This window comes from Kryptolebias marmoratus, linkage group LG2 (assembly GCF_001649575.2).
Source record: "Kryptolebias marmoratus isolate JLee-2015 linkage group LG2, ASM164957v2, whole genome shotgun sequence".
NCBI lineage: Eukaryota > Metazoa > Chordata > Actinopteri > Cyprinodontiformes > Rivulidae > Kryptolebias > Kryptolebias marmoratus.
Window position 1 is genome coordinate 4535943 of NC_051431.1, and position 26659 is coordinate 4562601.

Here is a 26659-nt window from a genome sequence, read left to right on the forward strand (position 1 = left end):
GTCCATCAACAAATAATGTCCATCTGCACCATGTTTTACAGTTCCACTGATAAGCTTTGAGTTGGCATATTTTATTCTGATGTCTCTCTGCTCCAACTGAAGCATAACTTATGAGCGCACCAGAAGGGCTTTGTTTGATTTCTCTGGGAATTGAGCCGAGAATTCCAAAATTGGATCCAATGAAAGCACAAAGCAGATCAATGCTGGCATAGATTGTGGTGGCAAATGTTTTTTTTCCACCCCCCCCGCCATCATTAAAATTCAGCTAAACCACATTTTAGACTATATTATTAATATCGCTGTCATATCTTTGCACAATATACTTACTGTAAGTAGCTGATAGTGGTTTTGCTTTGCAACTAGGCATGGGACCATAACTGTTTTCAAGGTACCACAGTGTTAAAATAAAAAAAAAGTGTCAAAAACCACTAAATCATACCTTTCATCATCATACCTTCACTACAATTCTAATTTCCTTTAATAAGATACCAGAGACAAAACATTTTTTCCCCTTTGGTCACATGGTGTTCCAAGCAGCACTTTCCCTCTCTCTGTTGTTTACATTAGCTGAAGGGGAAACTTTCCCAAAACCTGAATGCTTGTTAAAAAATGTTGTTGGTTGGTTGTAGATTTTATCCATCAGTCATGGCTTCTCTACCAGAGAAGAAACACCCATCTCTTATTTTAAGGCAAAGCTGTTTTGAAACCAACATTTGTTGCAAGCTATAAGAGCTAGAACGTTGGCAGGTGATACGTATATACAACCTACTACAGGGTAAAAACCCAGCTAATTAATTACTAACATCGGCTTGACAAGCTCTTCACATTACTTTACAAAGAGCAAAATAGTAGAGAAGAAGTAATATTGTTCACATTAGGCAGAATCACTTTAGAATGACAAAAAAAAAATATTATTATGCCTAAAAAGTTAAAATAAAACAGCCTGATGACTATGGTGTTGTGTTTTGGCCTACACTTTATTTAGATTAAATAAAAACAAATTAAATTATTATTAATACTTGTGATTATATTTTAAAATGTAGTCTTGATCTGAAATATTATTGTACAGAAAAAAATGTTATAAATAAAAAAGGTGATCATGTATTGGTTTAAAATCTGTTCTCTCAGTCTTCTTATTTACATTTGTGCAATAAAATTTTAATATCTATAAATAGATATTTTATTTAGTATCAGTATACTATTATATCTATAAAATAATTATTAAAAAGCAATATGTAATATTCTTTTGGCTCCAAAAGTAATAGTAATTGCATTTTTGTCTTTTTAAAAAGCAAATAAATCATCTGATGTATTTTTAAAATGTTGCTTTAAGACTGTAATACTGTAAAAGTAAAGTATTTTTACTCAAGGCTATCACACCATCAGAACCCTTGTTACTATCTCTGTGTATGTATTTGTTGGTTTGTTTATAGGAAAAAAAAAGAAATCTGGCCATTACCTTCCATCCTGCCTGGTGATCGTGTGGCCGAATGACGGATTGTTGATGAAGCTGACATTAACTCCAACCAGTGGCGTTCCATCTGAGGTCACTACTTGTCCACGGATGACACAAGCGTGGCTGTGTAGACAAATAAACAATAATGAACACTTTTAGATCAAACTTACATTGTTTGTAAAATATTACAAACAGGCATAGAAATAACAGAAAGTAAAGAGTATAAGAGCTGCTGCTAACTTAACTGAGAAGAATAATGGACAGAGCTTTATTGCAGTTTTGTAGCTAATTATAAACTAGAAACCTTCACCAAGACTATAAGGTCATTAAAAAAATCACCAAAACTAAATCCCTTGTTTTTTTTTTTGGGACGACCCCAACTTCTCCTGAAAATTTCATCAAAATCTGTTCTTTAGTTTTTAGGAACCTTGCTAACAGACAAACAGACAAACAAACACTACTGAACACATAACCTCCTTGGTGGAGGTAATTAATGAAAGCAGCAAAACTAGCAGTATAACATTTTTTTCCATAAAAAAGAAAGAAAAAAATAGATATTCATTAAGATTTTCTAAGTGGAGACTATAAAAGGTGAAAACAGATGTTATTAAAAACTGTACACAATAAAATTACAAAGCCTTAGCTTAAAAAAAACACCTCTGAGGACGTCTAAAGGTTTTTTTTTTTTTTTAAATCCAGAATGAAAAGATAATGAGATAAGAAAGCTTTAATTTGACTCTGCTCTAATTAAAAATAAAGGATTTATCTTTTCCATTATAGAATGCAATAGAAGAAAATAATAGGACTGTAGAAGGCTTGCTTGGCTGATTATCAAGACCTTGACAGATTTCCAGACTAACAGGTCTCCAGAAGATTGGTAAATTAGATCTGATCATCAGTCCCCACCAATCGATAGTGGGAAGTCATCCAAATTCACCTCCTAATCTTGCTAAAGCGATGAGATGAGACCTTGCTGTAGAGCGTCTCCCATGTCAGCCCCCGCCCTTGTCATTATCATGGCCCGGCTCATGGTCAGCCATCGTTTTCTGTAGTCGTTGGCAAAAATGAGTCCCTTAACAAATGCTGTACTGTCACTTCTTCATTAGACCATAGCTATTTTTAATACGTTTGGGCCTTAAACACTGCCACGTACTGGAAACAATTAACACTAGCGTGTTAGTAGCTGCCCTCAACATGTCCTTACCAGAGGCAAGATCATTCACCCCACACTATCCCAGTCCCTAGGAACCCAGTTTTATGTTAATTAGGCCAGGTCTCCTTCAGAGGACCTTGAATGTCCACTACAGCAAAGTAAACAAGCAAAAGGATCCTAATGTAAATCCCTAAGACCATACCTAAAGATCCTTCAGGATCCATTTACATACAATCACTAATAAATTAGAACCAGAACTGGCCTGAGTGTCTGATTAATCATTCCTTGAGTCAGTGTATTGTACAGTCTTATTTGAAGAAGCAATCATCTATATTTCCCTCCAACAAAGCTGCAAAAATGGAACTATCTCCTTCCTGCCTTTATCAGTCCCATGGCATAATAATCTCTCACTGTCGAAACAAATAATTTAAATATTGACATCAAATAGAAAAAAAAGGGAAAAAGCAGCAAAGTAAGCATGAATACTTCACTGCAGAAAGTTTCTGTTTGCACAATATTTCCCCAGTCCACAAGAATTCATAAAGTGAAAGGAGGCTTTACAATATCTTGAACCCCTACTTTGTAATTTATCATCTGTGGAGGGCAAAGGGAGAACATGTTGTGAAAAGTAAACAGGTGCTCCATCTGGACTCAGCATGGCATCTTTACTGGCTTAGGTTTCTTCAGTAAGATGGATAAGGAGACTTAGTCATGCTTATTGTAGGGTAAATTTGGTCGCAGATACCATCTTTACTCTTCTCTTGCACTTACAACAAGCCTTGAATCAACTGATACCAAAATGGGAAAAAAAATAGTGTTCTTTTTTAAAGGTGGGGTGCAAAACTTTGGGATAAAGGGAAGTCCCTTTGATTGAAAAATAAGGATGCTTCATTAAATAAGCTTATTTGTCTTTTTTGTTTTTACTAGTGCACAAATGATAGCAAGGAAAGTACTGATCACTTCTGGTTCTCAGACACAATAAAAAGGGCATGCCAGACCTAAGTATAGGGAGCTTTAAAAGAGCGAGCCTGTTAAACACCACAATAACCACAAAGGCAACAAAAATATCATTATCCACGCAAATGACTTGATTATAGGGTAAATCCTCCTGCAAATGTAAGCATGCCACGGCAGACTTCTCTTTCCCTCTATGTGTGTGACACCACATGCTCAGAATAAAAACAGAGACCACTTCAAACTAATTTTGCCGTTCTGGTAATTTATATAATGCTGCTTAAAAGGGGTAGGGCCGACTACAAAGAAAACAATTTCTTATCCGACAATAATGGCTTAAAATTAACAAAAGAATGCAAAATAAAATGATAAAAGTGCCAACCTGTAAATGGAGCTGCATTATTAAAACCCAGCAATCAGTCTTTGTCCAAATTGTTCAGTAGACAAAGCCCCTGTTTACTATTCTGGTCAGCATGGACTGCTGGGCCTCAGCACTCTTTTGTATTATGTGTCATGGTGGAGAATCAAGACATTTTATGCAGGAGCATATGCTTTTTTTCAGTGGCACCTTTGCAGCTTTTTGTGGACGGAAACATCAGAAATAGCAGTCCGACATGTCTGTTAGCATAAGGAAGTGGCTAGTGGATCAATAGAAAGATGATCACGTGATCAGAGCGGGCACATCAGAAAGGAAGATGCCAAGACTGGGCTTGTCTGAAGCCCCCTGTCATAACTGCTCATATCTGTCAGTGGGTGGGGAATGAATACCAAGCATGAATAATAGATTATCACCGATATTTTTAGGTGAGCTGAGGCCCACAATCTTGCAGCTCATCTCTGGACTCTTCATTTTACTTATTTATGGCTGCATCTTATGTGAGAGAGACAGGAGTATTACTCAAACCTCCATGCATCTTCCTCTGTCCAGGGAAGTACTGCAAAATGTTGAGTGGTTCTTGAGAGCCAGAAAAATGTCAATGGGAGGAAAATGTCACAGTGCTTCAAGTATCAGCTGACATCACCATGAATTGTTAAAGAAATAAACAGGATTTGAGAGTACGATACAATTGGCAATGCTCTGGCGTAATTCACATGATTTTCTTTTTTTAAAACTGCAACTCAGTTGACTCATAATGCTTGCTCATGCACAGACAACTATAATAACATAAATGTGATCAATCCAAGCACCACAGAGTGAAGGTAGACCAACTGATCGGTCAGTTAATTGTTCAGGCTTATGTTTGTCAGTCAATGTCAGTTTTACTTCTATATTAAAAATACCAGAAATTCACGAAAGTCAACTTACAGAAACACAAAATAAAACCATCAACTCTTTTAAGTTTCGCACTTTGCTTGAATCAAACCCTAAGGAAAAAAGATTGTCTTAAACAGATTTAAAAATCTCAGTGGTCCATACCTGAAGAGGCAAACTGCAAAAGACTGATCATCTATATATTTGAATTTGTAATAATATACAGCACTTTTTACATTCTCACTCATACGCCGATAAACATAAGGTCCAATGTCTTGCCCAAAAACACTTCAGCAGCAGCTGATCCTCTGATAGGAAATCTGCATCCCCACTTCTGGGCCAAAGCCACCAAAAATCACTAAATCACAGGCAGTCACTTCTGTTTTTTCCATTTTCAAAACCGAATAGATTAGAATTAATCTGAAGATTCAACTGTTATATTTATGGGACAAAACCTACCAAATAAATGGGTTTCATAAATCAGCCATAGGTTGCCCTAATTTCTAAACATCTGCATCAATTATCAACTTTGAAAATCCTAATTGGTTGAACTTTAGTACAGAAGTAAAAGATTACTACAAAATGAGTTGGGAAGGAGAATATTTAATTAGAAGGCATTCAATCAACTTTGTTCTATTTAAAATGATGTCTGGAATGCCAACCTTTGTCTACCACAAAAAATAGAAATAAAAATGATACTAGTAAGAACTGAAATTAAAAAAAAAAGAATCCAAATTTGACACAATTCTTCTTCCTTCCAAAAACACTTAAAATGTTCACAATCTTATCTTATTCTCCATTGTTTTTGTGTTGACTGTTGTCTGTTTCTTCCACATTTGTATATTATCCAAAGATGAGAGAGATACATAAGCAAGTAGTATGCAAATAGGTGACGCTGCCGCACAAGCGATTAAAGATGAAAAGAAGAAGAGACAAAGGAAAACATCAGGGCAATCTTATGGGATTCTGATTGCTATCCTGCCTGATATAAAAGGATCTCATATTCCACGGCTGGGGTGTCATGAGCCCTGCCTGTGGGAGTGGGCCTCAGATGGATTACAGTAAAAGTAATCACAATACATGAATATGAGATGCCTTTCTTTCATAGGAGAGGTTTTTGCTTTGCCACATTCTATGTTTGTCCATCATCATCTGTCCATCATCCTTTCAACAGTGAACGCCACCGGTCTTTGCCCATTTTAGCCTCCACTGATCACAGCTGCTTCCTCTTCTTTCAAGTTTTGATCTGATTGAAAACGATAGCACTTTACCTGCTCTCAAACACTGTCTTTCAATGTGTTAACCTGACTGCATGTGTGGCATTAAGGCAAAATATGGTTTTGGACTGTAAGTCAACTATCATGTACAATATGTGCAACTAAGAGATGCATCCAAACCCTACAGCTCTGTATGACTTATTTACTAACAGTGATTCAATCTAAACTTTCTCAATAACTACCCTGTTTGTTAAAAATCATAAATTCATGAGTGGATTCATTTCTTATAAACATTTAAACAATAAAAAACAGTTGCTACATTGAGACAATGTAGCAGTTAAATCACACATCTATTCTGGCACAACATAAGACAAAATAGTTGCAAGATTCTGATGCAGGAGTGAGAAGCAATGACATTTTTTTAAGGTATGGTAGTGTCTTTTTAAGAGTACTTTGTCACTCACTTGCCATCGAAGGGATTTGCTCCAGGGATGGTGTGCGTGCTGTCCTTGCCCACCAGGAAGCGCACTCGGTCATAGAAAGTCTGCAAGTTGCTCTGTGCAGAGGACATCTGTGTTTCCTGGATGATGTCCAGGGGATCCGGCGAGCCCACACACAAAGAAGTGGTGTGACAGGTTGCCTGAAGACAGCAGTCTGGATCCATGCAGTCCACCAGGCCATCTGAGAAGGTTACACACACAAGCACGGTCATTAAACAGCAGCAAGGACACACACCTGGCAAAAAACACCAAGGTTATACAGACTTTCAAAAACATTTAGGCACACATAAAAAAGCAAAATAGTTTTATTAATTGATTAACTTAATACAAAGTGTGGTATACAAACAATTTAATAAATTAAAGATCCAGTGCTCTGAGTTTAAAACTAAGATCATCTTATGATGAGAAAGGACAAAGTTATAGCAGCTTTAGTCAAACCTTGTGAATGACGTTATGCCAAATCCCATGTAATGTGATTTTATGAGATGTGATAGCGCTAAGACTATGTGTTGTGGGTGACTTTCACCTACTATCACACCAAATTTCAGCTCAGTGTTTTATAAAATTACATGGGTTATAGTCATTTTTGTCTTTGTCATAGTGGTTATCTTGAACTGTATGCTGTTCTTGTCTTTTTACGTTTGGCTACAGTTTGTTTTTTTATAAATTAAATTGATTAGTATTTTGAAACCTTTGTAGGTCACCTGTAAAGCATGCAAAACTGCCATAAGACAACTGGTATTAGCGGCACTGGGTTATGATACAAAAAGACACCTTTGAATTTTTAAAGGTCTTTCATCTCCTGTACTTCCACGGCAGTCCAGTGTGTTTCAGCACAGAGGGGTTTGCAACTCTTTTATATCTATAATATATTTTTATAACAGTTTGAAGACACAAAACAATTTTAAAAACCAATGTTTTGCTTGAAATTTTTAAGTACCTCAATCATTGTACACCGTTGTAAATTTGAATCATAGGGGAATTAAAAACATTGATCATACTTCTCTTTCAGCAAGTAAGATCACATTTTGCTATGAAGAAAGAGTTCTTATGCAATGCACTTTACTTTGTTGAAGTGGGTCACTGGACTCCCCAACCCATTGCTTTCAGTAGCATATCTGGCCAGATGGGTGATAAAAATAAACTCTGCTGTCAGGAGTCAGTCAAATCCCAAGCAGCACCCTGCTTTTGCTGTCGAGAGCTGTGTGGTCCCTGTGAAGTGATGGGAAGACAAACTGCCCCTGTATAAATAAGGGAGGCTTGTGCCTAGTTCAAGATGAAGAATCAAGCCTGGAAAAAAAGGAAGTCACGTTTCCCACTTGGCCTTAAGAGCGCCACAGCCCCCTGGCTGGCTTTGTAAGTATGCCTGGCTCTGCTCACGGCTAGTTAGAGGGAAAAGCAAGGACTTCCCCCAGGGGCCAGCCTGTGTTCAAGGAATCAAGCTTTAAAGAAGAAAAAATGCTGTCCAGGTGACTTCCTTCATTAATACTTCAGAGGTTGTATTTCTCTATTTTATACACAAGCAAAATCTCATTCATTGTGTGTATACTGTATTATATATCTCTACTGTGTTTGTCCTGTGCACACAGACAAAAAAATACGAGATGGTGATATCACCTGATTTATGATGATGATTTATGGTCATGGCCATTTTGGAGTTTTGAAGGCAGAAATGAAATGGAAAGGTTAGATATGACTAAAAGTGCAGAAAAATCACTTTATGCTCTTGCTAAGGTCGTGACTGGTAAAATATTAACCTAAAATTAGTTTTTGAATTTGAATGTAAATGTTTTTTTTTTAATTTTTATTTGGTCATTTCAGTCAATGAACAGAGAAAAATCCTGAACAGTTTTATTTGTAGTCTAAGTTTGCTTCTGTATCATATAGATAAGATTTGTTAAATCTATAATAATATGTTTTATTCTGATGTGTGTGTGATATTTCCATGCTTGCTTTTAATTTTATATTCTCCTAAAGAAAACTAGTCTGAGCAGGTACAAACTATTCTAAAGCTCAGATGTGGGTAATTTCTTACATACAGTTACAGTTACATACATACAGTTAAATCATGTCCTTCTTGGTATCTGGTCAGTGTCAAAAGGAATGACGTTGTCTTGTTTATGATTTTTACCTCCATCGTTGTCCTTGACATCACTGCAGGCAGTTTCCATTGAGGTGTCACAGCCGGTGCCCCTCCAGCCCAGCTGGCACACACAGTACCAGCCATTGTTACCCAGAGTGCACCTACCATTTCCATTGCACAAACCAGGGCAGCCCTCTGTATGACATAAAGTTGGACAAAAACAAAAGTTAACAGAAAGAAATATCACTTATGACTGTATGTTGTTTGTGCACACCAACCACAAAACACTTCTTAAAAATGTGGGCAGGTTGATGATGATGCTTTGTTGCTAATCTTTCTCTGGCATCAATAGACTAAATTCATGTAAATATTTTAAATGGATGAGAGCAGCTATAATGACCCTGAGCTAAAGTTGATTAATTTGATACAGCTTTTTGTGAAGCTTTAATATCCCTTTGCAGTAAAATCAGATAAAAGGGATCTTCTAAATCAATATTCACTTATTACTACAGTAGATTAGCCTGTACCTATGCAACTGCAGCTTTGTAATGAAAGCAGTGGTGTATATCCTGGTATTTTGTCAGATAATTGGATCATTTTTATACAATTTTGGATTTTAATCATTTCTGAATGTAGTGTTACAACGACTGCCTTCTGCAGAAAAAGAGTGAGCTCCAAAAACAAAAAGGCTTGTTTCCATACTTTTCTTAGCAATCAAAAAGACTAGCCCCTAAAAGAAGAGAGCACGCTCTGTCATAAAGGGAAGCAGAAAGCTCGATAGCAGTTCAGTCTGAAAAGGTTTGCCTCTGTTGTTTAAAGCAGAGGTCACCTAACTGTATTTCTGGGCTTTGCAACCTCAGGGGATCTAAAGCAGGCTGGAGCAGAATGACAGGTGAAACACTTCATTGTTTTCTCTTTGATAGGTCTTCACAAGGGCACAGATCAGAGGATTATCTAGCCAATTTTTTCACCTCCGCTTGACATTTATCTGATACATTATGATACTTATCCCCTCGCTGAGGTAGAGGGTAAAATCTAAGGATATCAAACACACAAGTCTGTCACAGATTGTGTTGTTAGCAGGCTGCCTTGATAGAGAGAAAGCTAAGCTGACCCAGTGTATCAATGAAAGAGACAGGAGCAGCTGTCTCTACTGTATGCTCTTACATCATACAGATAAAACAGGACTGGGAGAATGAAAAAGAAGGAAAAAAGAAGAGGCAGGTGTGGTGAACAGCAAATGTTTAGAAGGGAGACAAGCCAATTGATTGGATAAGCCAGAATAAAGATGGCCGTACAACATATAACTTATATGTCACAGTACAACCATAGAATAGTGAACATTCAATCTATTTACTTTACTATTTTTGCATAACAAAACAAATAAAATAGATTCACCAAACTTTCTTTGTCTTCGCCTAAACATCAATGAATTTGTGCTGTAGATTATTCTAGATAATTTTGTCTCAATTTCTGCTAATCGTACAACCAATAATGGTTAAAAATGTTGACAAAGAAACAATTGTATTATTTTTATCAAAAACTGAAAAAAAAAAAAAGGTTCTCCTTGTAAAGCGTCTCACCTCATAAACAAGTTTGGCATTAGTTGTCCTTTTATTGAACAAATGGACACAACATCTCTGGTTAGACCAGTGAAGATGGGACAATTAGGCACTCATAATGTTTGTTATAAGGATAAATAAAGATCTGCTCTCAGTTGGCACCATTTCAACTTAATTGGCAGTACTTTCAGAGTGAAGCCCCTGCAGAGCCCTGCCCAAGCCTGCCTGAAACAGCTCCAGACATGAGGCTGCAAATGTTCGAAGAACTCTTCTGGCAGCCTCTCTTTATGCCAGGTGGTCTATAACCAAGAACACAGTGAGTGAGAGACAGGGGGTGCTGGTGGCAGACAGACAGGGTTGCAGTAAAGCCTCCATCCCTGCTTGCCTAGCACCAACCAGACCATGAACTCTTTTAATTAAAGAGGATGCAGCCTCAGCACCTATCAGGACCTGCACACTGCTGTACACTCATCTATAATTCATGGCACAAGTTATGAATCCTCTTCCCCAACATCCCCCAACAGAGAAAGCACAGATGCACACAGACCAAACAATTAATGTTAAAAAAGCAGCTCAATTTGACTCAACAGGTGTGAAGGTGCTAAGTGAAAATTACTATGGGACAATATGGCAAAAAAGGTGACGAGATGTAAGGATTTGTAGAATGAGTTGCTTAAGGTAGTACCTTATTGGGCTGCAACTGTTGGAGACTAGTTGGTGACTCAAACTTAGATAAGTGACTTCATTTGCAGTCTCACTGAAGTATTTAAGACCACATGGCCAACCAGCTGTGTTTTGTACAGCCAGTTTTTGAAAATCACAATTTATTTTTGCATGCATAGCTTGCAAAACTGCATACATGTATCTGGAATGAGCTTCCACCGTAGCGTGACCTGGCTCAGCCTTTGAGATAAAGTGAGGAACTCCGACATTCACGGGGAGCTCAAAGTAGAGAAGCTACTCATCTGCAACAAAATGTATCTACTGAGGTGGTTCAAGCATCTGATGTGAATGCCCCCTGGGCTCCTCCATTTGGAGGCATGACCCACCAGGAGGAGACCAAGGGGTTACACCCAGAATTCACTGGAGAGATTATAGTATATATCCTCTCTGGCCTGGGAATGCTTTGGGATCTTCCAGGAGGAGTGGGAGAGTGCTTCTAAGGGGAGGGATTTCTGGGTTTCCCTCCTGAACCTGTTGCCTCCATGACTTGACTATAGATAAGCGACAGAAGATGGATGGGTGGATGGTACTTTTTAGAGCTGAACATGTATTCTGTCAGAGGAGAGCTCCTATGCAGGTGTCAAAATACAGCTCAAGTGCTCTTGAGATAGGTTTAAGATGCACATGACAAAATTCAAATGGGTTTGAGACATCCAAAACTCAAAACTCAAGAAACATGACTTATGTGAGGAAATTGAGAATGCCTGCAAAGGATGCAAAACATTCTGGAGACTTCTTCACAAATGCCATTCGCCAATTAGTCACAGCCCAGTGAGATACTACCTTTAGGAGGACAGGAGGTGTTTGGATCTGTCAATGTAGAAAAAGAGCATGGTGTGTGTGTGTTTGCGCATGATTTTGTTAATGCTGACTAGAGTTGCAATGGTTTGAGAGCAAAATACATTGAAGGAGGAATGCCATACCTTTCACTACCTTATCCAGATAGTGAGCTTGAGAGATAAAAGACAGGACATTTAAGGGAGGTTTGAACAGTGCCACTTCCATGAAAGGACAGCAGGGCAGTGTGTTAGTTTACATTACAAAAAGCAAATTTAAATAAAAAAAAAAAAAAGAAAATTGCAGCCATGTAGCATAACAAGCATGCATTGCGAGCTACACATCAAAAATAGTCCAACACAGAGAAGAAAGATGGAGACGGAAAGCAGACAGAGGAAACTGTGGAACACAGAGGAAGAGAGAGACAAAAAGAGAAGACATAAAAGTAAAATCTTCAGAAAGAACGTTTCAGTCTGTTCCTGTTTATTAAATGCTGGGATCGGCTCAGTATCTCCAGGGAGCATTTCAAAAGCTCCATGATTGATGCACATATTACAATCTTTAAATCTTTTAAGAAATATTGTACAGGATGGAGGTCGGGATGTTCAACAAAAAGCTCTTTTAATCTTGACACACATCTGCAGATGATGAGGTCACAAGAGGCCCTGCCAAAATGTGGGACCAAACCAGACCTCCTGCGCTCCACAGCGCTAGGGCCCAGGGCCAACACGAAGCACTCAGGGATGAAAATTGATTCAAATTGAGATCTTTGGCATGTTAATGGAAGACACAGAGGGATAGTCTTGTTGAACGGTGATCTCAATATGGCCTTTATAAAAGAGCTATCAATAATGTAAGGCCAGCATATAAAACATTCACAAACTGAGTCGAGGCTCTGTACTCAGGCAGCACTGCTTTAAGACAAATGAGAATACTGTGAAATAATACTCTTTGACAGGTATCTGCTTTCAGTCATAATCAGTCAGAATTATTAGGATTCTCAAGATTTTATTTATTTATTTTTTTGAGTGAAATGTATAGGAGTTATAGACTTATAGAGTCTTATAGAATCATTGGGATAAGGAGATGATCATTAAGTTGCTTCTTCCTGGAGATGTTTTAGTAGCTGTATCACAGACTTATGAAAAATAGGTTGCAAATAGGCAGTGTTGCATTTTTAATCACCCACTGCCAAAAGGAAGATATGAATGTTTATGTTTTTACCAGTGTCTGTGTAAGAATTCATGTTTCTGTTTGCTATCAAAATCTCTCATGAACTATTGGACAAGTTTCATAAAACTTGCAGAAAGTAATCAGTGGATGCACATCTACTAATGGTTCATTGTTGGAGTCAACTTGATACAAGATGGCTGCCACAGCCAACTGACCTTAAAACACAAAAATGGCTATAACAGTCCATTTTAAAGATATTGACCTAAAAGTTGGTGTGGTAGTAGCTGAGAAACATTCCTGACACATATTTTAAGCCCTAACTCATTGCTCGGGATCTTTCTTTAAAATTTTGCCTCTAACTAATTGGAGTTAACTCCATTTATCTGTTAGGAAAATATCTTATGAGGGGAATAATCAATTCCTGTCCATCTACAAAGATTTGAATTTCGAAGTTAATCCAATTGAAGATGGGCACCAAAGCAAATCAACATTATCTAACACAAAAATGTTTACAACTCAGACAGTTTTACAGATATTAAGCTAAAATTTGATGTGATGGTAGTTGAGAGTCAATCACAACACATACTCTAGGCTTGTTGTTTTCAAAGTTTGACCAAAATGGTTGCATTATTTCTCAAACTAATATGATCTTAGTATAAAACGCAGGCATGAAAGGAGGCGGGCAATACGCATTCCTTCAAGAATGCTAGCCATTTCTTTACTTATGTTATTACACATCTTTGATGTCAGATGCATCTAACATTTCTTCTGCTGGGTAGCATGAATGTCAAATATATGTTTTAACCTATTAAGTCATAAAGTACCATTGCTTTCTCTTATACATATTAGAGAAACAAAATTTTAAAATCTTTTACTAATATCTCAAAAATACAAGTTAATTAAATTATGTTACAAACCCAGCAAAAGAAACAAAAAAAGAAAGAAAGAAAAGAAGACAATGCATGTAAACACAGGAATACAAAATGACAATTAAGTTTATATCAAATGTCCTCTGGATTGTTGCTGATGGTTGGTTGAAATTTGACAAAGACAAAAATCAAATATCATTAACTCATATAAATGCTTGTTTCAATGACTCCATAAAGCAAGTCAAATCTTAGAAAATTTATTACACTTGCTGAAAATATTTTGATTATTTCATCTTTTAGACACAGGCATTAAAAAAAGAACAGAAACAGATGCCTAACTGCTGCTTAGTTCAGATTCAAAATAGGAATGCATGATTGCATTCACAGATTAGTGCAACAAGAAATAAAAATGACAAAAATACTAATAGTAGGCATGCATCTTCTTTTGGATCTCCATTATACATATATTTTCAAATATTGTGCTGGATTTCAAAAGCTACAATTGATCTATATTGTGCATTATTGTTTTCTCAAAAAAAAAAAAGTAATAATAACAGCAAAAATAAAGCCAGGCAACAATTTCAACCTAATATTAGTAACCGAAATATTATGCTAAAAGATATGGTATCTACAAACTTATAGAAAAACAAGTGTTAGTACAAACACAGAAGGAAAAAGTGCTTGCTCACAATGACTCATACGTCAGCATTTGAACATAATAGTAAATGGAAAGGGAGCAGAGAAAGAGATGAGGGAAAGGATGAGTAAAAATGAAAAGACACCTTAGCACATTCCCACATTAAAATGCATGAAGGCAAGCCTCAGATCCTTGAGTAAACCTGTTCATGCTTTACCGAGTCGCACAAATTCAATTAAGCATGCTTTCCCCTCCTTTCTCCAACTGGATGCTTCCCCACACACCCAACGCTTCATACACACACAGGCACGGCAGCAGCCTATATGCCTTTGTTGGTACCGCCCACCTCCCCCCAAACCAAACATAGACATATAGATCCAACCAGTCCACCACCCGAACTGAAGCCTCTTCTCATCCTACCAATAGTGCAGTGTTCTCCGTTCCAGCCTGGACTGCATTCACATTTGCCATCCTTGCAAGTGCCATGTTCGATGCAGCGCGGGTGACACGCCCTCTGGTCACACCCAATGCCCATCCAGCCGTCGTCACAGCGACAGGTGCCTGAAACACAAACGCCATGGCCACCACAGTCCGCTGCACAAATCTCTGTGGGAGACAGGAACACAGAAAAAAAGACAAAAAAAAAGGAATGGGGGAAGACAGACAGAAAGAAAGGATTGGAGGGGGGGGGGTATTTGGGGCGGATGGGATGGAAAAGAAAGACGAGGCGGTGATGGGACAAGGCAACAGGGGTGGAAAAAAAAGACAAATCCAGAAGTTTTTGTCAGAGAAAGGCGGCCACGCTCCACTACCTTGTCTGATGGCAGCTGAAAAGAAATTCCTGCACCTCATAGGGGCAATCCTTTTTGACAATACAAATCTAATAAGTCCATTACTGAAAGAAGACAAGTTTGTGGTGGCCTTAGAGGACTGATTCTTTTCCTCACCCCTTCCCCTCTTTGTTGATACACCTCTTTGTACCACAAAAGAGGTAAAGAGAAAGAGATGCACAGCTGGAGCTATAGGAATAGCTGAAAATTCAGCACTCCATTAAGCACTACCATTTGGAATAAACTATAAATGTTATTTCCTTTTTTTAGTATGTGCACAGCTCATAGCTTTGGCACATGCTCTGCTGTGGGCTGGAGGCAGGAGGTACAAATCTATAGAATGATTTAAGGCATAGGATTTCAATATGCTGTTTTTATTTTCTTTAAGTGCTGTCTAGCAGAGGAAGAAGTGCATTCATGGATTGAAGGAAAATGAGTGACAGAGCCACAGTAAAGCCCGGCTGAGGCTATTGTGTGACAGCTGAAAGACCTCCCTGACTGGCTGTGATAGAGTCCGGGACATTAGCCTCATCTCATGAACTCGAGGGAGAGTATGACAAGCCGAAAGCTCAAAGAAATTAAACACTGACAGATTACTTATGAATGTCATTGAAATGTTAACCTCTTTATTAACTATTCTGTAGTTTAAAAAAAAATTGAGGGGCTTAGTAGTATGGGCAACAATGAACAATATTATTCCTGGCTTATTAGCCAAGCCAATTCAAATATGACCACGGGGGACCAAACTGGAGGTAAAATCTTTTAATAAGTCAATTACAGCCTTTACAGTGCCCATTTTGTCATTGTTACAAATTAAATTTGAGTGGTGTTTTCAGCCACAAACCATAACATGGCATTAATGGCTTTAAAACCTTTTCAAAAAAAAAAAAAAGAATCCACCCCCTGCTAATTACATATCAGCACAAACTATGCAAATGCTAATTTTACATCTCATTTCTGATTTATTAAGTAGTCTAGTAGTGTCCAAATAATTGCCTGCAAAGACTTTTAAGCACAGCGGTACACAGGCAGAAATTAATGCACATGCAAACACGAGTTATCAGAACAGTGTGTAGTTACCAAGGCCGGCTCGTGAACCATTTACCGTGGCATTGACTTCAACTCTCTCTGAAGGTAATACTATATTAAACACAAGGTGCTAATGAACTAAATTAACATTCAGAAAGATCTTATTAACACATATGTTGAAAAAAAAAGAAAGAAAGAAAAGCAGACTCTAGCAGCTCATTCTTCAGAATCATTACAATTCATACTGGTCAGGAAAAAAACAAAGGAAACTGACTTTAAGACATTTTGGAGTGGAAGGGAAACTGGTTACATGACAAAGATGCAATTACAGCCGGCAGGTAAACCCTCATTATCTCTGGCCAAAGGAGTCCACAGTGAGAAATACCCAATTTTTATGATGGCCGTTCCCATTTGCACCAGTGAACTGTGTAAACAAACTTTCCTCGAAGTCGGGGACTGACAAAAATGGCATTAGAGCACACATTTTAAAGGACATAAAACCTCAGGCCTAGTTTTATAGCTACTTGCTGTATTACTACATACTGTGCACAGGTTTGTTAACTGTTCCAAAGCCACATACGAAAATGAGTATGTGATGTAAAAGTATTGGAGAGGTGGGATTAAATAATTCTGAAATACACTGAGAGCTTCTCATATTTCCCCCCACATGTCTGCAAGGTTGCCTGCTGTAGGACTCCAACACATATTATAGCTTAGTGTTGTATTAGAGCACAAAAAGCTCAACAATGAACAGGATAAAGGAGGATAAAGAGCCAACTCATCATCATTTATGGAGCTTTCTCTCTGCGAGGCAAACTCAGACTAACTGCCCATTTCCTTCCAAATCCTTTGGATTACCTAATAGGTCATCGTGTCTGCTTGGAGTACAAAAGGGATTCATGGATCAGAGAGACTGCTGTACTAAAACACTCATTCCAGAAATATTTTGTGAGAATACAAATCACACTGTCCAATGAAAGCAGCCGAAAAAAAATCTGCAATTGTATTGGCTTCAACAAGAAACTGAACTGACGTGCTGATTATTAACACATCAGCAGTCTGCTGAAACGGAGCTATCTGAAGCTATAATCTGCTGGGGAACAACAATAGACTGCAAATACAGACTCATATGAACATTTATTCATGTGTAAAACTAAAAATTTGTCAGCAGAAGTGTAAAGAAAAAAATATTCCTTTAACTTTTGCATCTGCAGACACTGGCAGCAGTTGCTAACAGATAACTACATTTGACAGCTCTATAACAATGCATAACTGAGTTCAGTAAGGTTTTCAGTAAAATTCATCTTTATTAAACATGAGCAAGCAGGCTGTCAGAGCTGAGCTCACATTTTACCCAGTCTTTTTTATCACTTGAGCTCCACATTGGAATATTCTAGTTTAAAACTGTATCTTCCACTCATCTTTTCCTGACTACCAAGAGAGAACTCTCCCCATGGACATAATGAACACAATGGGAACAGTCCTCCAGAGCAGAGGTGGAGGGGGGAAGAAAAAAAAACTCAACTATTATTAGCTGTGAACCTTACACTGAAATGAAGAGAGAAAGAATTCAAGAAAGAGAATTATTTTGCATCATTCCACTGACAGAGTCCCTGCCTTGCATATTTTCCTCCTCTCTTCAGCTGCCACCTAACCATACAGAAACGGAGAACGAGCCATTTGTAAGGGAATAAAATTAAGAGGAAAATCAACAAAAATGTGATTGCATGTCCCACATTTCCAACTGAAAACTGATGAAACTAATTTATGCTTGTATGCGAGCTGTTTTTTTTTTTTGGAAGAAAATCACTAATGTTCATGTCTCTGATGAGCAAAGCAATTACCAAAATTGATCAAAGCGATGGGATTTTACAGATGAATTGGTAGATATTTCAATTATGATGCATGTTGCTAATGTTAGCTGTCAGTTGTAGTGCATTTACATTCTGAACAGGCAAGAAATTACACAAAAATTTAGTTAAATTTGGTTGCTAGCTGTTGACCTCCGACTGATTATTGATGATAATCACTGAAGCGTTTGCGTCAAGTAAGAAAATCACAAACGTTTACTTCAGATTGAAGCCAAGCAATTACTAAAATTACACGTAATCAGGCAGATGAAATACATTCAAATGACAGAGAAGTTAAATAATACAGGTTGTTGCTATTCATTGTTGGTTTTAACATCTAAAAGCTAAGGCAATAAATAAAAATAGACAGTTTTAATTGGCCAATATCAGTTATTAATGTACATACTTACATACAGTTACCAAGTAGGAAAATGAAGATGCAGCAGCAGCTGCTGCTACAACCACCTTACTGTAGGCCACAATTTCGATATTAATTAAAAGTGTAGAAGTTTTATAAACGTGTACAAGTTCTTAAAAAGTTATTATATATATGTTTATTAAAGTTAAGCATTTATGGTCATATTTTGTTAAACTGAAAATACATATTGATCCAAAATAAAAAATAATTATACAATTTGTATTGTACATCAGCCATTGGTTGCCTTGGTTTCTAAAGTTTGTCATAGTTCTTAGAAAAACTCATATTAATCAACCTCTAGTAATAAATAATAACAAATTATGTAAAATAATAAATTATTTTGATGGCTGGTGGTCAGAAACACAACAAGAGCAAAAATGTTTATATATTTTAGTTATCACATTTTGCTGTTTCCATGCTTTTTTTTTTCCAATTTAAGGAGTATGTTTATTTTATGTTTTTACATGGATATTCTTGAACAGCACATGGTTTGCTTTTCTATTTTTAGGTTTCTACAGTATAAATTTATATTTTGAAGGTCTGATTCATATTTTCATTAGGGTTCTGTAGACCTCCAAATGTTGGTCCATTCAACCAGAGCTAAATCAGCTTGTGAAAAAATGATCCTGCTGTAGTTTGCTCTCCTAATGGAGGTATTTACCTGTAGAGCAGTCGTGGCCCGTCCAGTTGGGATCACAGCTGCAGGTTCCGGTGTCTGCCAGGAAAGCGCCGTGTCCAGAGCACTGATCCATGCAGGAGGCCCTGGGACTCTCACATCCTGGCCCACCCCACCCAACAAAGCAGTGGCACTCTCCCTGGACACAAACGCCTCGGCCCGAGCATGTTGGATCCAGGCAGTCCACTGAAAGTGTTTCAAAGAGAGAGTGTTAAACACACCAGTCACCTGCTGTTTCCATCTCTTTCAAAGCCATCCTGGCATCTTTATTTCAGCCTGAGCAGAATGACAACTGCAGTGGGCTGCAGCTCAAAAGCAGAAGCAACCAGCTTAGCACAAGAACAATAAATGTACAAAGGGAACACACAGAAAATGCCATTTTTCTAAAACTGGAGAAAAAAAGATTTACATAGAAGCAAATTAAATGGCTGTTTGCTCAGTGGGTGTTATGGCACAAACCCACAGATTCAGCCCACACTACTGCTGGCATTTTCTGCTCATTTTGTAGACAAAAAACTCTTTCAAAGAAGGAACGACTGCTTAATAAAGGCATGTTTTGATTAAAATAAAAGCCACATTGATGCATAATCAAAAGTTTGCAAACTTGAAACCTACATTTACTCACTCTAAAGACGCAGTAAGGCAAAGCTTGAGGCTACAGCCAGAAAACTCAAGCAAGAAAGCCTGTTTATGTGTAATTTATAGATTACCGTGCTTTGACTGCTTAAATCCCCTCTATATTATTGCACACTGTATCAGTTAGTTCAATTAGCATACTAATATAAAATTAATGTCACTTTTTTAATCTGTTCAACCCTGACAAGCTTTGCTTTTTAAGGAGCAAGAGGTGCAACAGCATGCAAATACAATGTCAGCATTCTCTCAACAAGATACTATCTTCATGGCATGCACAGATGGCAAACGGATGCAGAGTGGGAGTAAAGTCTAGCCACTGAGAGCAGTAGGCCACACCATGGCAGGACTTCCTTTACCATGACATAAATGGATATAAAGCCTGTTATAGAAAGACAAACAGCATCTCTTGCCTCTTAGCAGATGGTTTGGGCAAAAGACACAAAGATCAGAGGCTAACTGACAAGAAACTCTCTCCTGGCAATTAATCATCGTGGCTGAAGGTCACATGGAAAAAAGGTAAGAATGTTAAAGGGCTCTCATCCACATTCCCCACCATTCCTTTTGGCTAACACTCCACCTAATATAGAATGGGGGCCTATGGATGTCACAAACCCCCATTTATCAAACTCCCAGGGTCCATTTTTCATCTTGAAATGAGAGCCTTCAAGAGATGACAAACACAATGACTCCTTCAATCCCATCTAGTCGAACCTTATCCAACAAAGAATGAAGGTGGAGTTGCTCGTAGATTAACAGCAGACTTTATGTCTGAACTTCAGACAATAAATGCACTGTTTTGATTAGCATACCTCCCTATATTCATGAAATGTACAGACAAAGACACCTAAGATGTGCATTTTGAAGCATTATGGCTGAAATGCTCTTCATAGAGGATGTCCTAGCTTTAATACTAAAGACTTGAAGTCATAACAACCTAATCAAGAACACTTATGAGTATACTTTAAGATGCCAAGTAGCAATAGGTTTATAGTAACGGCAACTATATTATGTGGAAATTTTCACCTTCTTCGCAGCTTTCTCCTTTGTAGCCTGGGTTGCAGATACAGGTTCCTGCAAAGCAGGTCCCATGGCTGCTGCATGTGATGTCAATACACTGGTTGGTGGGAACGTCACACTCTGAACCCTTCCAGCCGCTGTGACACATACAGCGACCTTTAAGGTATTGACCATTCCCACTGCACAGCACCGGACAGGCAGCTTTGAAAAGAGCAGAGAGGAGAAATCCATTTAAAAGGAGTGCTCAGAGCACGGCTTCATCTGACAAGAGTCTGAGCAAACTCGCAAAAGGTTTCTTCACAGCTAAGTTTATAACAAATCACTGAAATTTGGCCTCTACGGTAGACACAACTTAAGTTATAGCAAAACACAACCACTCATGTTTTACAGCTTGGAAAAAAATATTTTTTAAAAAATGATCTGAATAAAAGTGTACATGGATTTTAGATGGCAGCTCAGTATGCGCAAAGACAAGAAAATTATAGGCCTAACATTCCTTGAGTAAATGCATATTGGCCAGTGCCTTTAATACCAGAGCTTTAGACTAAGATCGTCTTATCTTCAGAAATATAATAATATGTTATATTTATTGCATTATCTTGCATGATCTGTTAGTCTTGTCATTTACAACACATATGCCAAGCGCTGTCAGTAACTACCACACCAAATTTATGCTAAATATCTGTAAAATTCAATGAGGTTTAACTATTTTTGTGTAGCTACAATTGCTTAGCTGTGGTAGACATCTTGTATTTGGTTGACTCTTAAAGTTAATCAGTTGTAGATGTACATACAATGTGTTGCACTCAACATACAGTATATTAGGGAAAATGCTCAGCTACAACCACAGCAAATTGCAGCTCAATGTCTGGCTGAATTACGGCCATTTTCATACTTCCTAAGTTTTAGCTAAAAGTTTCATTAAAATTCGTTCAGAGGTTCATGAGATATTTTGCTCAGAAACAGAGCTTATTCCAGTAGTTAGAAACCAAGTTTAAAACACAGATCTTCTGTGGTCAGTTAGCTCTAAGAGTTAGGGACCCACATCATCTACTACCACACCAAATAATAGCTCAATAGTTATATAAATTTACATATTTAAAGCAATTTTGTGTTTGCTAAGGTCCCTTTGCTGTGGTGGCCGTCTTGAATCAGCTTGACCCCAATCAATCAGTTGTAGATATCAATCCAATGATTACTTTCTGAGAGTTTCATTAAAATTTGTTATGTGATTCATGAGATATTTTCCTAACGGTATAGTCAAATGAACGTTCAAACACAAACATGGAAAAAACATTTTCGTCCTTGTGCCTATGGTGGCGAATGATAAAAAACCTATTTGTTCAAACACACTGGTTCCGAGTTTTTTTTCAATTAATTAATTATTAGCACAACTAAATGAATGTAATCTTTATTACAATAGCTAGCTCTCCCTGGTTTTTCAAGACTTTTTAAAAATGTATTTGTTATTTTTATTCATCTATTTGTTATGGAAATTGGTATTTTGGTTTTAAAGGCAACAGCAAAAAAAATCAATAATTTTGAGCACTACTGCTACAGTTATTACAAAAAAGATCTGAGCTTCAATTAAATGCAATTATAAGACAAAGATTCTTCAGTTCAAATCAAAATGAAATGAGAACAGCACCCAAGAATATATCTGGATGATAGGGATGAACAAAGGTATGAGGGAGGAAGTGACTCACCTCGCCCACAGTCGGGTCCTTTGAATCCTAAAAAGCAGTGGCATGTTCCGGCAACACAGTCACCATTTCCAAAGCAGTTACTGGGACAGTCATCAATAGAATCTGCAAGAGAGCAATCAAGAGATTTTCTGAGTAATGTGGTTGAAAAAAAAAAGAAAAGAAAAAAAAAGAAACTATTTTCCTGCCACTCAGTTCTTCCGGCTGATTATTTCCCTTTTGCTAATGACGGTGATGAGCACATGCTCCATTAGGCTCAACATTTATATTTCACTGTGTGCAACGCATTTCGGTGTTACCTATGTTTCACACAAATGGAGTGATTCACAACAAGAGCAACCAAGCTGTGATTACTTGCGCTTCCGCCAAAATTGCAAATCAATAAAATTCTCCGAATTTCCAAATGAACTGAACATTAAAAGTGCCACGCTTGCAACATTTGATAAACTTAATTTGATCCACTGATTGCACATCGCAAGCTGATGAGGTGTTAGCAAAAACGGGAAGCCATGCAACCTCATTTTCTTGAGTCATCCAAGTGCATCGTGTTTTTGTTGAACAGTCTGATTTTCAGTCTGTTTTATGCATTTGCAAAAACAGTGAGCGTGAGCATATTTCTATTTTGCCTATTCATCAAAGAACTGATAAGTAACTTCTAATCTATTTAACTTGCATCTACTGATTTTTTAAAATACAACATGTAAGCCAGTTTTATGTAGTACATACGGAATTTAAAAAGCCATTGTGACACGTAAATGGTTTCTTGTCATCTCCTTTAAATCTTTTTTGACTAATTAAACAATGAGTAAATCACAGTAGACCAATTCAAATTCAAGTCTCACAAAGCCTTTTTCGAATATATTCACTGGCAGTCAGACAGTAATTAAGGAATAAACTTGATCAAGAATAAATCCAACTACCACAGATAGCACATACAAAATAATAATAAAAAGCCCCATCAAAATTGGTATTATGATCCATACAATAGCAATCGTGATAATATACAACAACAACTCTGTTTGTTTTTTTTTGCTTTGTTTTGTCTATTATTAGTATTATTTAAATTTATCATTATTTTATTTTTGTGTAACTATACATAAAGTTTTACTTAATAAGTTGACTACTCATCAACACACACAAAAAAGAACTTTTGGTAACTTTTTTCTCTTTCTTATTCACTCATATTTAACAGTAAAATCACACACACATATGCTCTTAAAATAAATAAAATAACAATAAAGCTCCCGTGTGAAATATTTTGTGGAGGTGCACAGCAGGAGTGTGAGCAGTATGTTTGTTCAGAGAAAATATCTAATAGGTTTCCCTTTACATGCTGCTAAAACTCCTGCTAAAAAGTTGATGCTTTCAATCTAAAACCACTAAAATGTAATTATTCTGCTTAAAAACTTGCATCAAATTTATTTCTGTTCTGATTTTTTCTTTGTACTGCAGAAATATACTTTTCATAATTTGTTGTTGCCTTCAACACACAAGACAGTAAAAGTAAATCATAAACTTTTAATAAAAGTTGGGCTAAATTTTGAACTGTTATGCTTACATGTTAAAAATAAATGCCTCACATTTTAATTCATGATGAGCGCTACAGCCCATCAAGTTGTGCTAATGCTTGAAGTATATGTTGACAAAGGCAAAAACATTATAACTCTACCTTTCCCTTCAGTAGTGAGCAATAATAATTGAATGATTATTATTATGTTTTAAATTCTTGCTTGTTCATTTTTCTTATCAATATTGTTTCAAAGCCTCTATAGCAGGGTTATTAAACTAAACTGCTCTGGGAGCCACAGTTACTGAAAGCCAACAGCTCAGGGGCTGGACATCCGACACTTATTGTCAATATGTAAATTCAATTCATGATTTAAAATCTAGTTTTTTAAATGAACTCATTGACAGGTGAACTGAGTTGTATACCCTGTCATAGATCATCTTAATAACAGAATCACCTCTCTGACAGAAATATCTCTCATTTCAATTTTTTAAGTTATTATTGTTTAAAATCTAGTTTTACTTTTAATAAACTCATCAGTGGGTTGGGCTGATTTAACCTGCAGGCAGGATGTGGCCCCCAGGCCGCCAGTCAGTCAGTCTATTTCTGACTTTACATAGTGAATGATTGAATTTTTTTTTTCTCCAATGGAAACAAGAACTCATTTGTAAATCAGCCCTCAATTTTAAAGTCTTTAATCAAGACAAAATTCTCTAACATAAAGATTCATCATCATTTCTTATATTGTTCCCTCAAATAAAATCAAATAAATTGACAAAAAATCACTACACTACTATGTTCTACTCTGATACTTCCTTTTATTAGAAACAAGACTGACCACTGATCTCTGAAGGCAGCAGCCGAGCGCTGAAACATGATGCTCGCTGAATTAAGCCTGAAATGGTGCTGAAAAAATATCCAATCTTGTCCATAGCCTTCAGGCAGCAGAAACTCTGAGGCAAAACTTATTGAACAAAGAATCTCTTGTACTACACAAAAAGCTAGAAATGCGAGCCATGGATTCAGCTCCCCTTCACCCTGGAGAGTCAATCATCACTAAGGATGCAATGCAAGTGAAAAAAATGAAAGAAAAATAAAAGGAGACACAGACAGACCAGAGATACAGTGGAAGGAGAGAAGGGTGGACAGAGAATACAGCTTGTTTTGTTGCGCTTTAGGCCTCCCTGTGACATGATGGGTTCATGAAGGGATCTATGGAAGATTATCCGCTGGTGTGGTGGAGGCACTCAGCAGTTTGGTGGGTTTTGATGGCCCCAAACCACAACATCTAAGTACAGACAAAGGCCATGAATATTTTTTTTCTTTGCAAAAAGGGCTTGTTAAACCAACATAGCACATATTGGGCAGAAGGGGCATGCTTCCAAAAACAAAACTCGATAGGTGTGCAAGCTCACCGTTACAATTTTAAAAAACTGTGTTACAACCATGTTACAATATGAATGTATGTGTGTATAGCATAGATACAGAGTTGTTTTAGAAGCTTGGACTACAATAAAAAAACTGGCACTCATTTGGATAGTTGTTAGCCTCGCTTGGACAAAGGCTTTGCCTCTTTCTTCATACTCAGTGCTCTATGACTGATGTCACAGCTGATAAAGTACTAACTATTAGACAGAACATCACTTCCAAGTTGACTGGAATATCCCTTTAAGCTTGAAGGTACCCTACATTTATTATGCATAATTATTCTTCATCTATTATGCATATTTTTTGCAGAACAACACGCAGCCTGTCAAACACAACTGAGTAATGGTGAACTTCGGTGCTCTGGTTCTGAAAGCTGACACAGTTTAGCAGACTACACACTGCCCATGTCCATCGCCTGCAACTCCTCTGAGAGCAAAGACGGGAGGCCGTGAATATCTCTCAGCCACACACTCGACATAGGCCAACGCATAAATCATGGATTCAAGCAGAGCTTCATTGAAATTCATTACCCTTCATATCAGGGGAGCTAACTATTGTGAGTCTCTCCAGTTTGTGAGGACGGAGTACCGTGCAGAAGGCTGGTTTAATCAGCAACTTGCCACGCTCTCAGAGGATGCTCAACACCTTTGAATGATGGTGTGCCGTGGACAAAAAGAAATCTCTGCGATGGAGTGAGACAGGATACTGGGTGAGACATCACTACTGGGTCTTTACTTCCCTTTGCTTTGCCTCCATGTCTGGGCTGAAACATGCCTAGCATTAGGCAGCAAGGACAAAGGGCTTCATGCTCCAGAGGGTTGTAGTACAAAACATTCAGTAGAACACTTTTCATATTGCAATGAAGCCTGAGCAACCCAGATTAATGTGCTTTATTTGTTGGATAAACTGTGTCATGGTTATAGTCACTAAGAAAACTTTACATTTAGTGCATGCAAAGAGCAAAAGGTACCCTAATGATAGTAAAATGACACAAATTTCCTCCCACCACTGCCAGAAACACTAAAATTGTATTACTGCAAGTGTCTTTTAAACAAAGCTGCTTGTGTTTCAGCCTGCCTGGTCTGGATATTGCTCACATATATTTCTATACCTGGGCTGCTCTATTTGAAGGTCGACTCCATCCCTCCACAGCTCAATACAATTCAGGCAGTTGGTGGATTCAATTTCTGCTGAAGGGCACTTAACCGG

The 26659-nt window shown here is 37.5% G+C and overlaps 1 protein-coding gene across 14 annotated transcripts in view; it reads right to left on the minus strand.

Moving 5' to 3' along the window:
* Positions 1-26659, minus strand: part of tenm4 (teneurin transmembrane protein 4) — a 165069-nt gene that overhangs the window by 44962 nt on the left and 93448 nt on the right. For 9 of the 14 annotated variants that reach the window (XM_017416393.3, XM_037981842.1, XM_017416403.3 and 6 more), the window contains 8 exons: positions 22519-22620; positions 20819-21013; positions 19145-19345; positions 14777-14962; positions 11824-11850; positions 8664-8810; positions 6497-6713; positions 1460-1579 (listed from right to left, as the gene is read on the minus strand). In XM_017416393.3, the coding sequence (XP_017271882.1) occupies positions 1460-1579; positions 6497-6713; positions 8664-8810; positions 11824-11850; positions 14777-14962; positions 19145-19345; positions 20819-21013; positions 22519-22620 (1195 nt within the window). The remainder of the gene's footprint in view (positions 1-1459; positions 1580-6496; positions 6714-8663; positions 8811-11823; positions 11851-14776; positions 14963-19144; positions 19346-20818; positions 21014-22518; positions 22621-26659) is intronic. The other 5 variants (XM_017416404.3, XM_037981872.1, XM_017416395.3 and 2 more) reach the window with 1 other exon arrangement.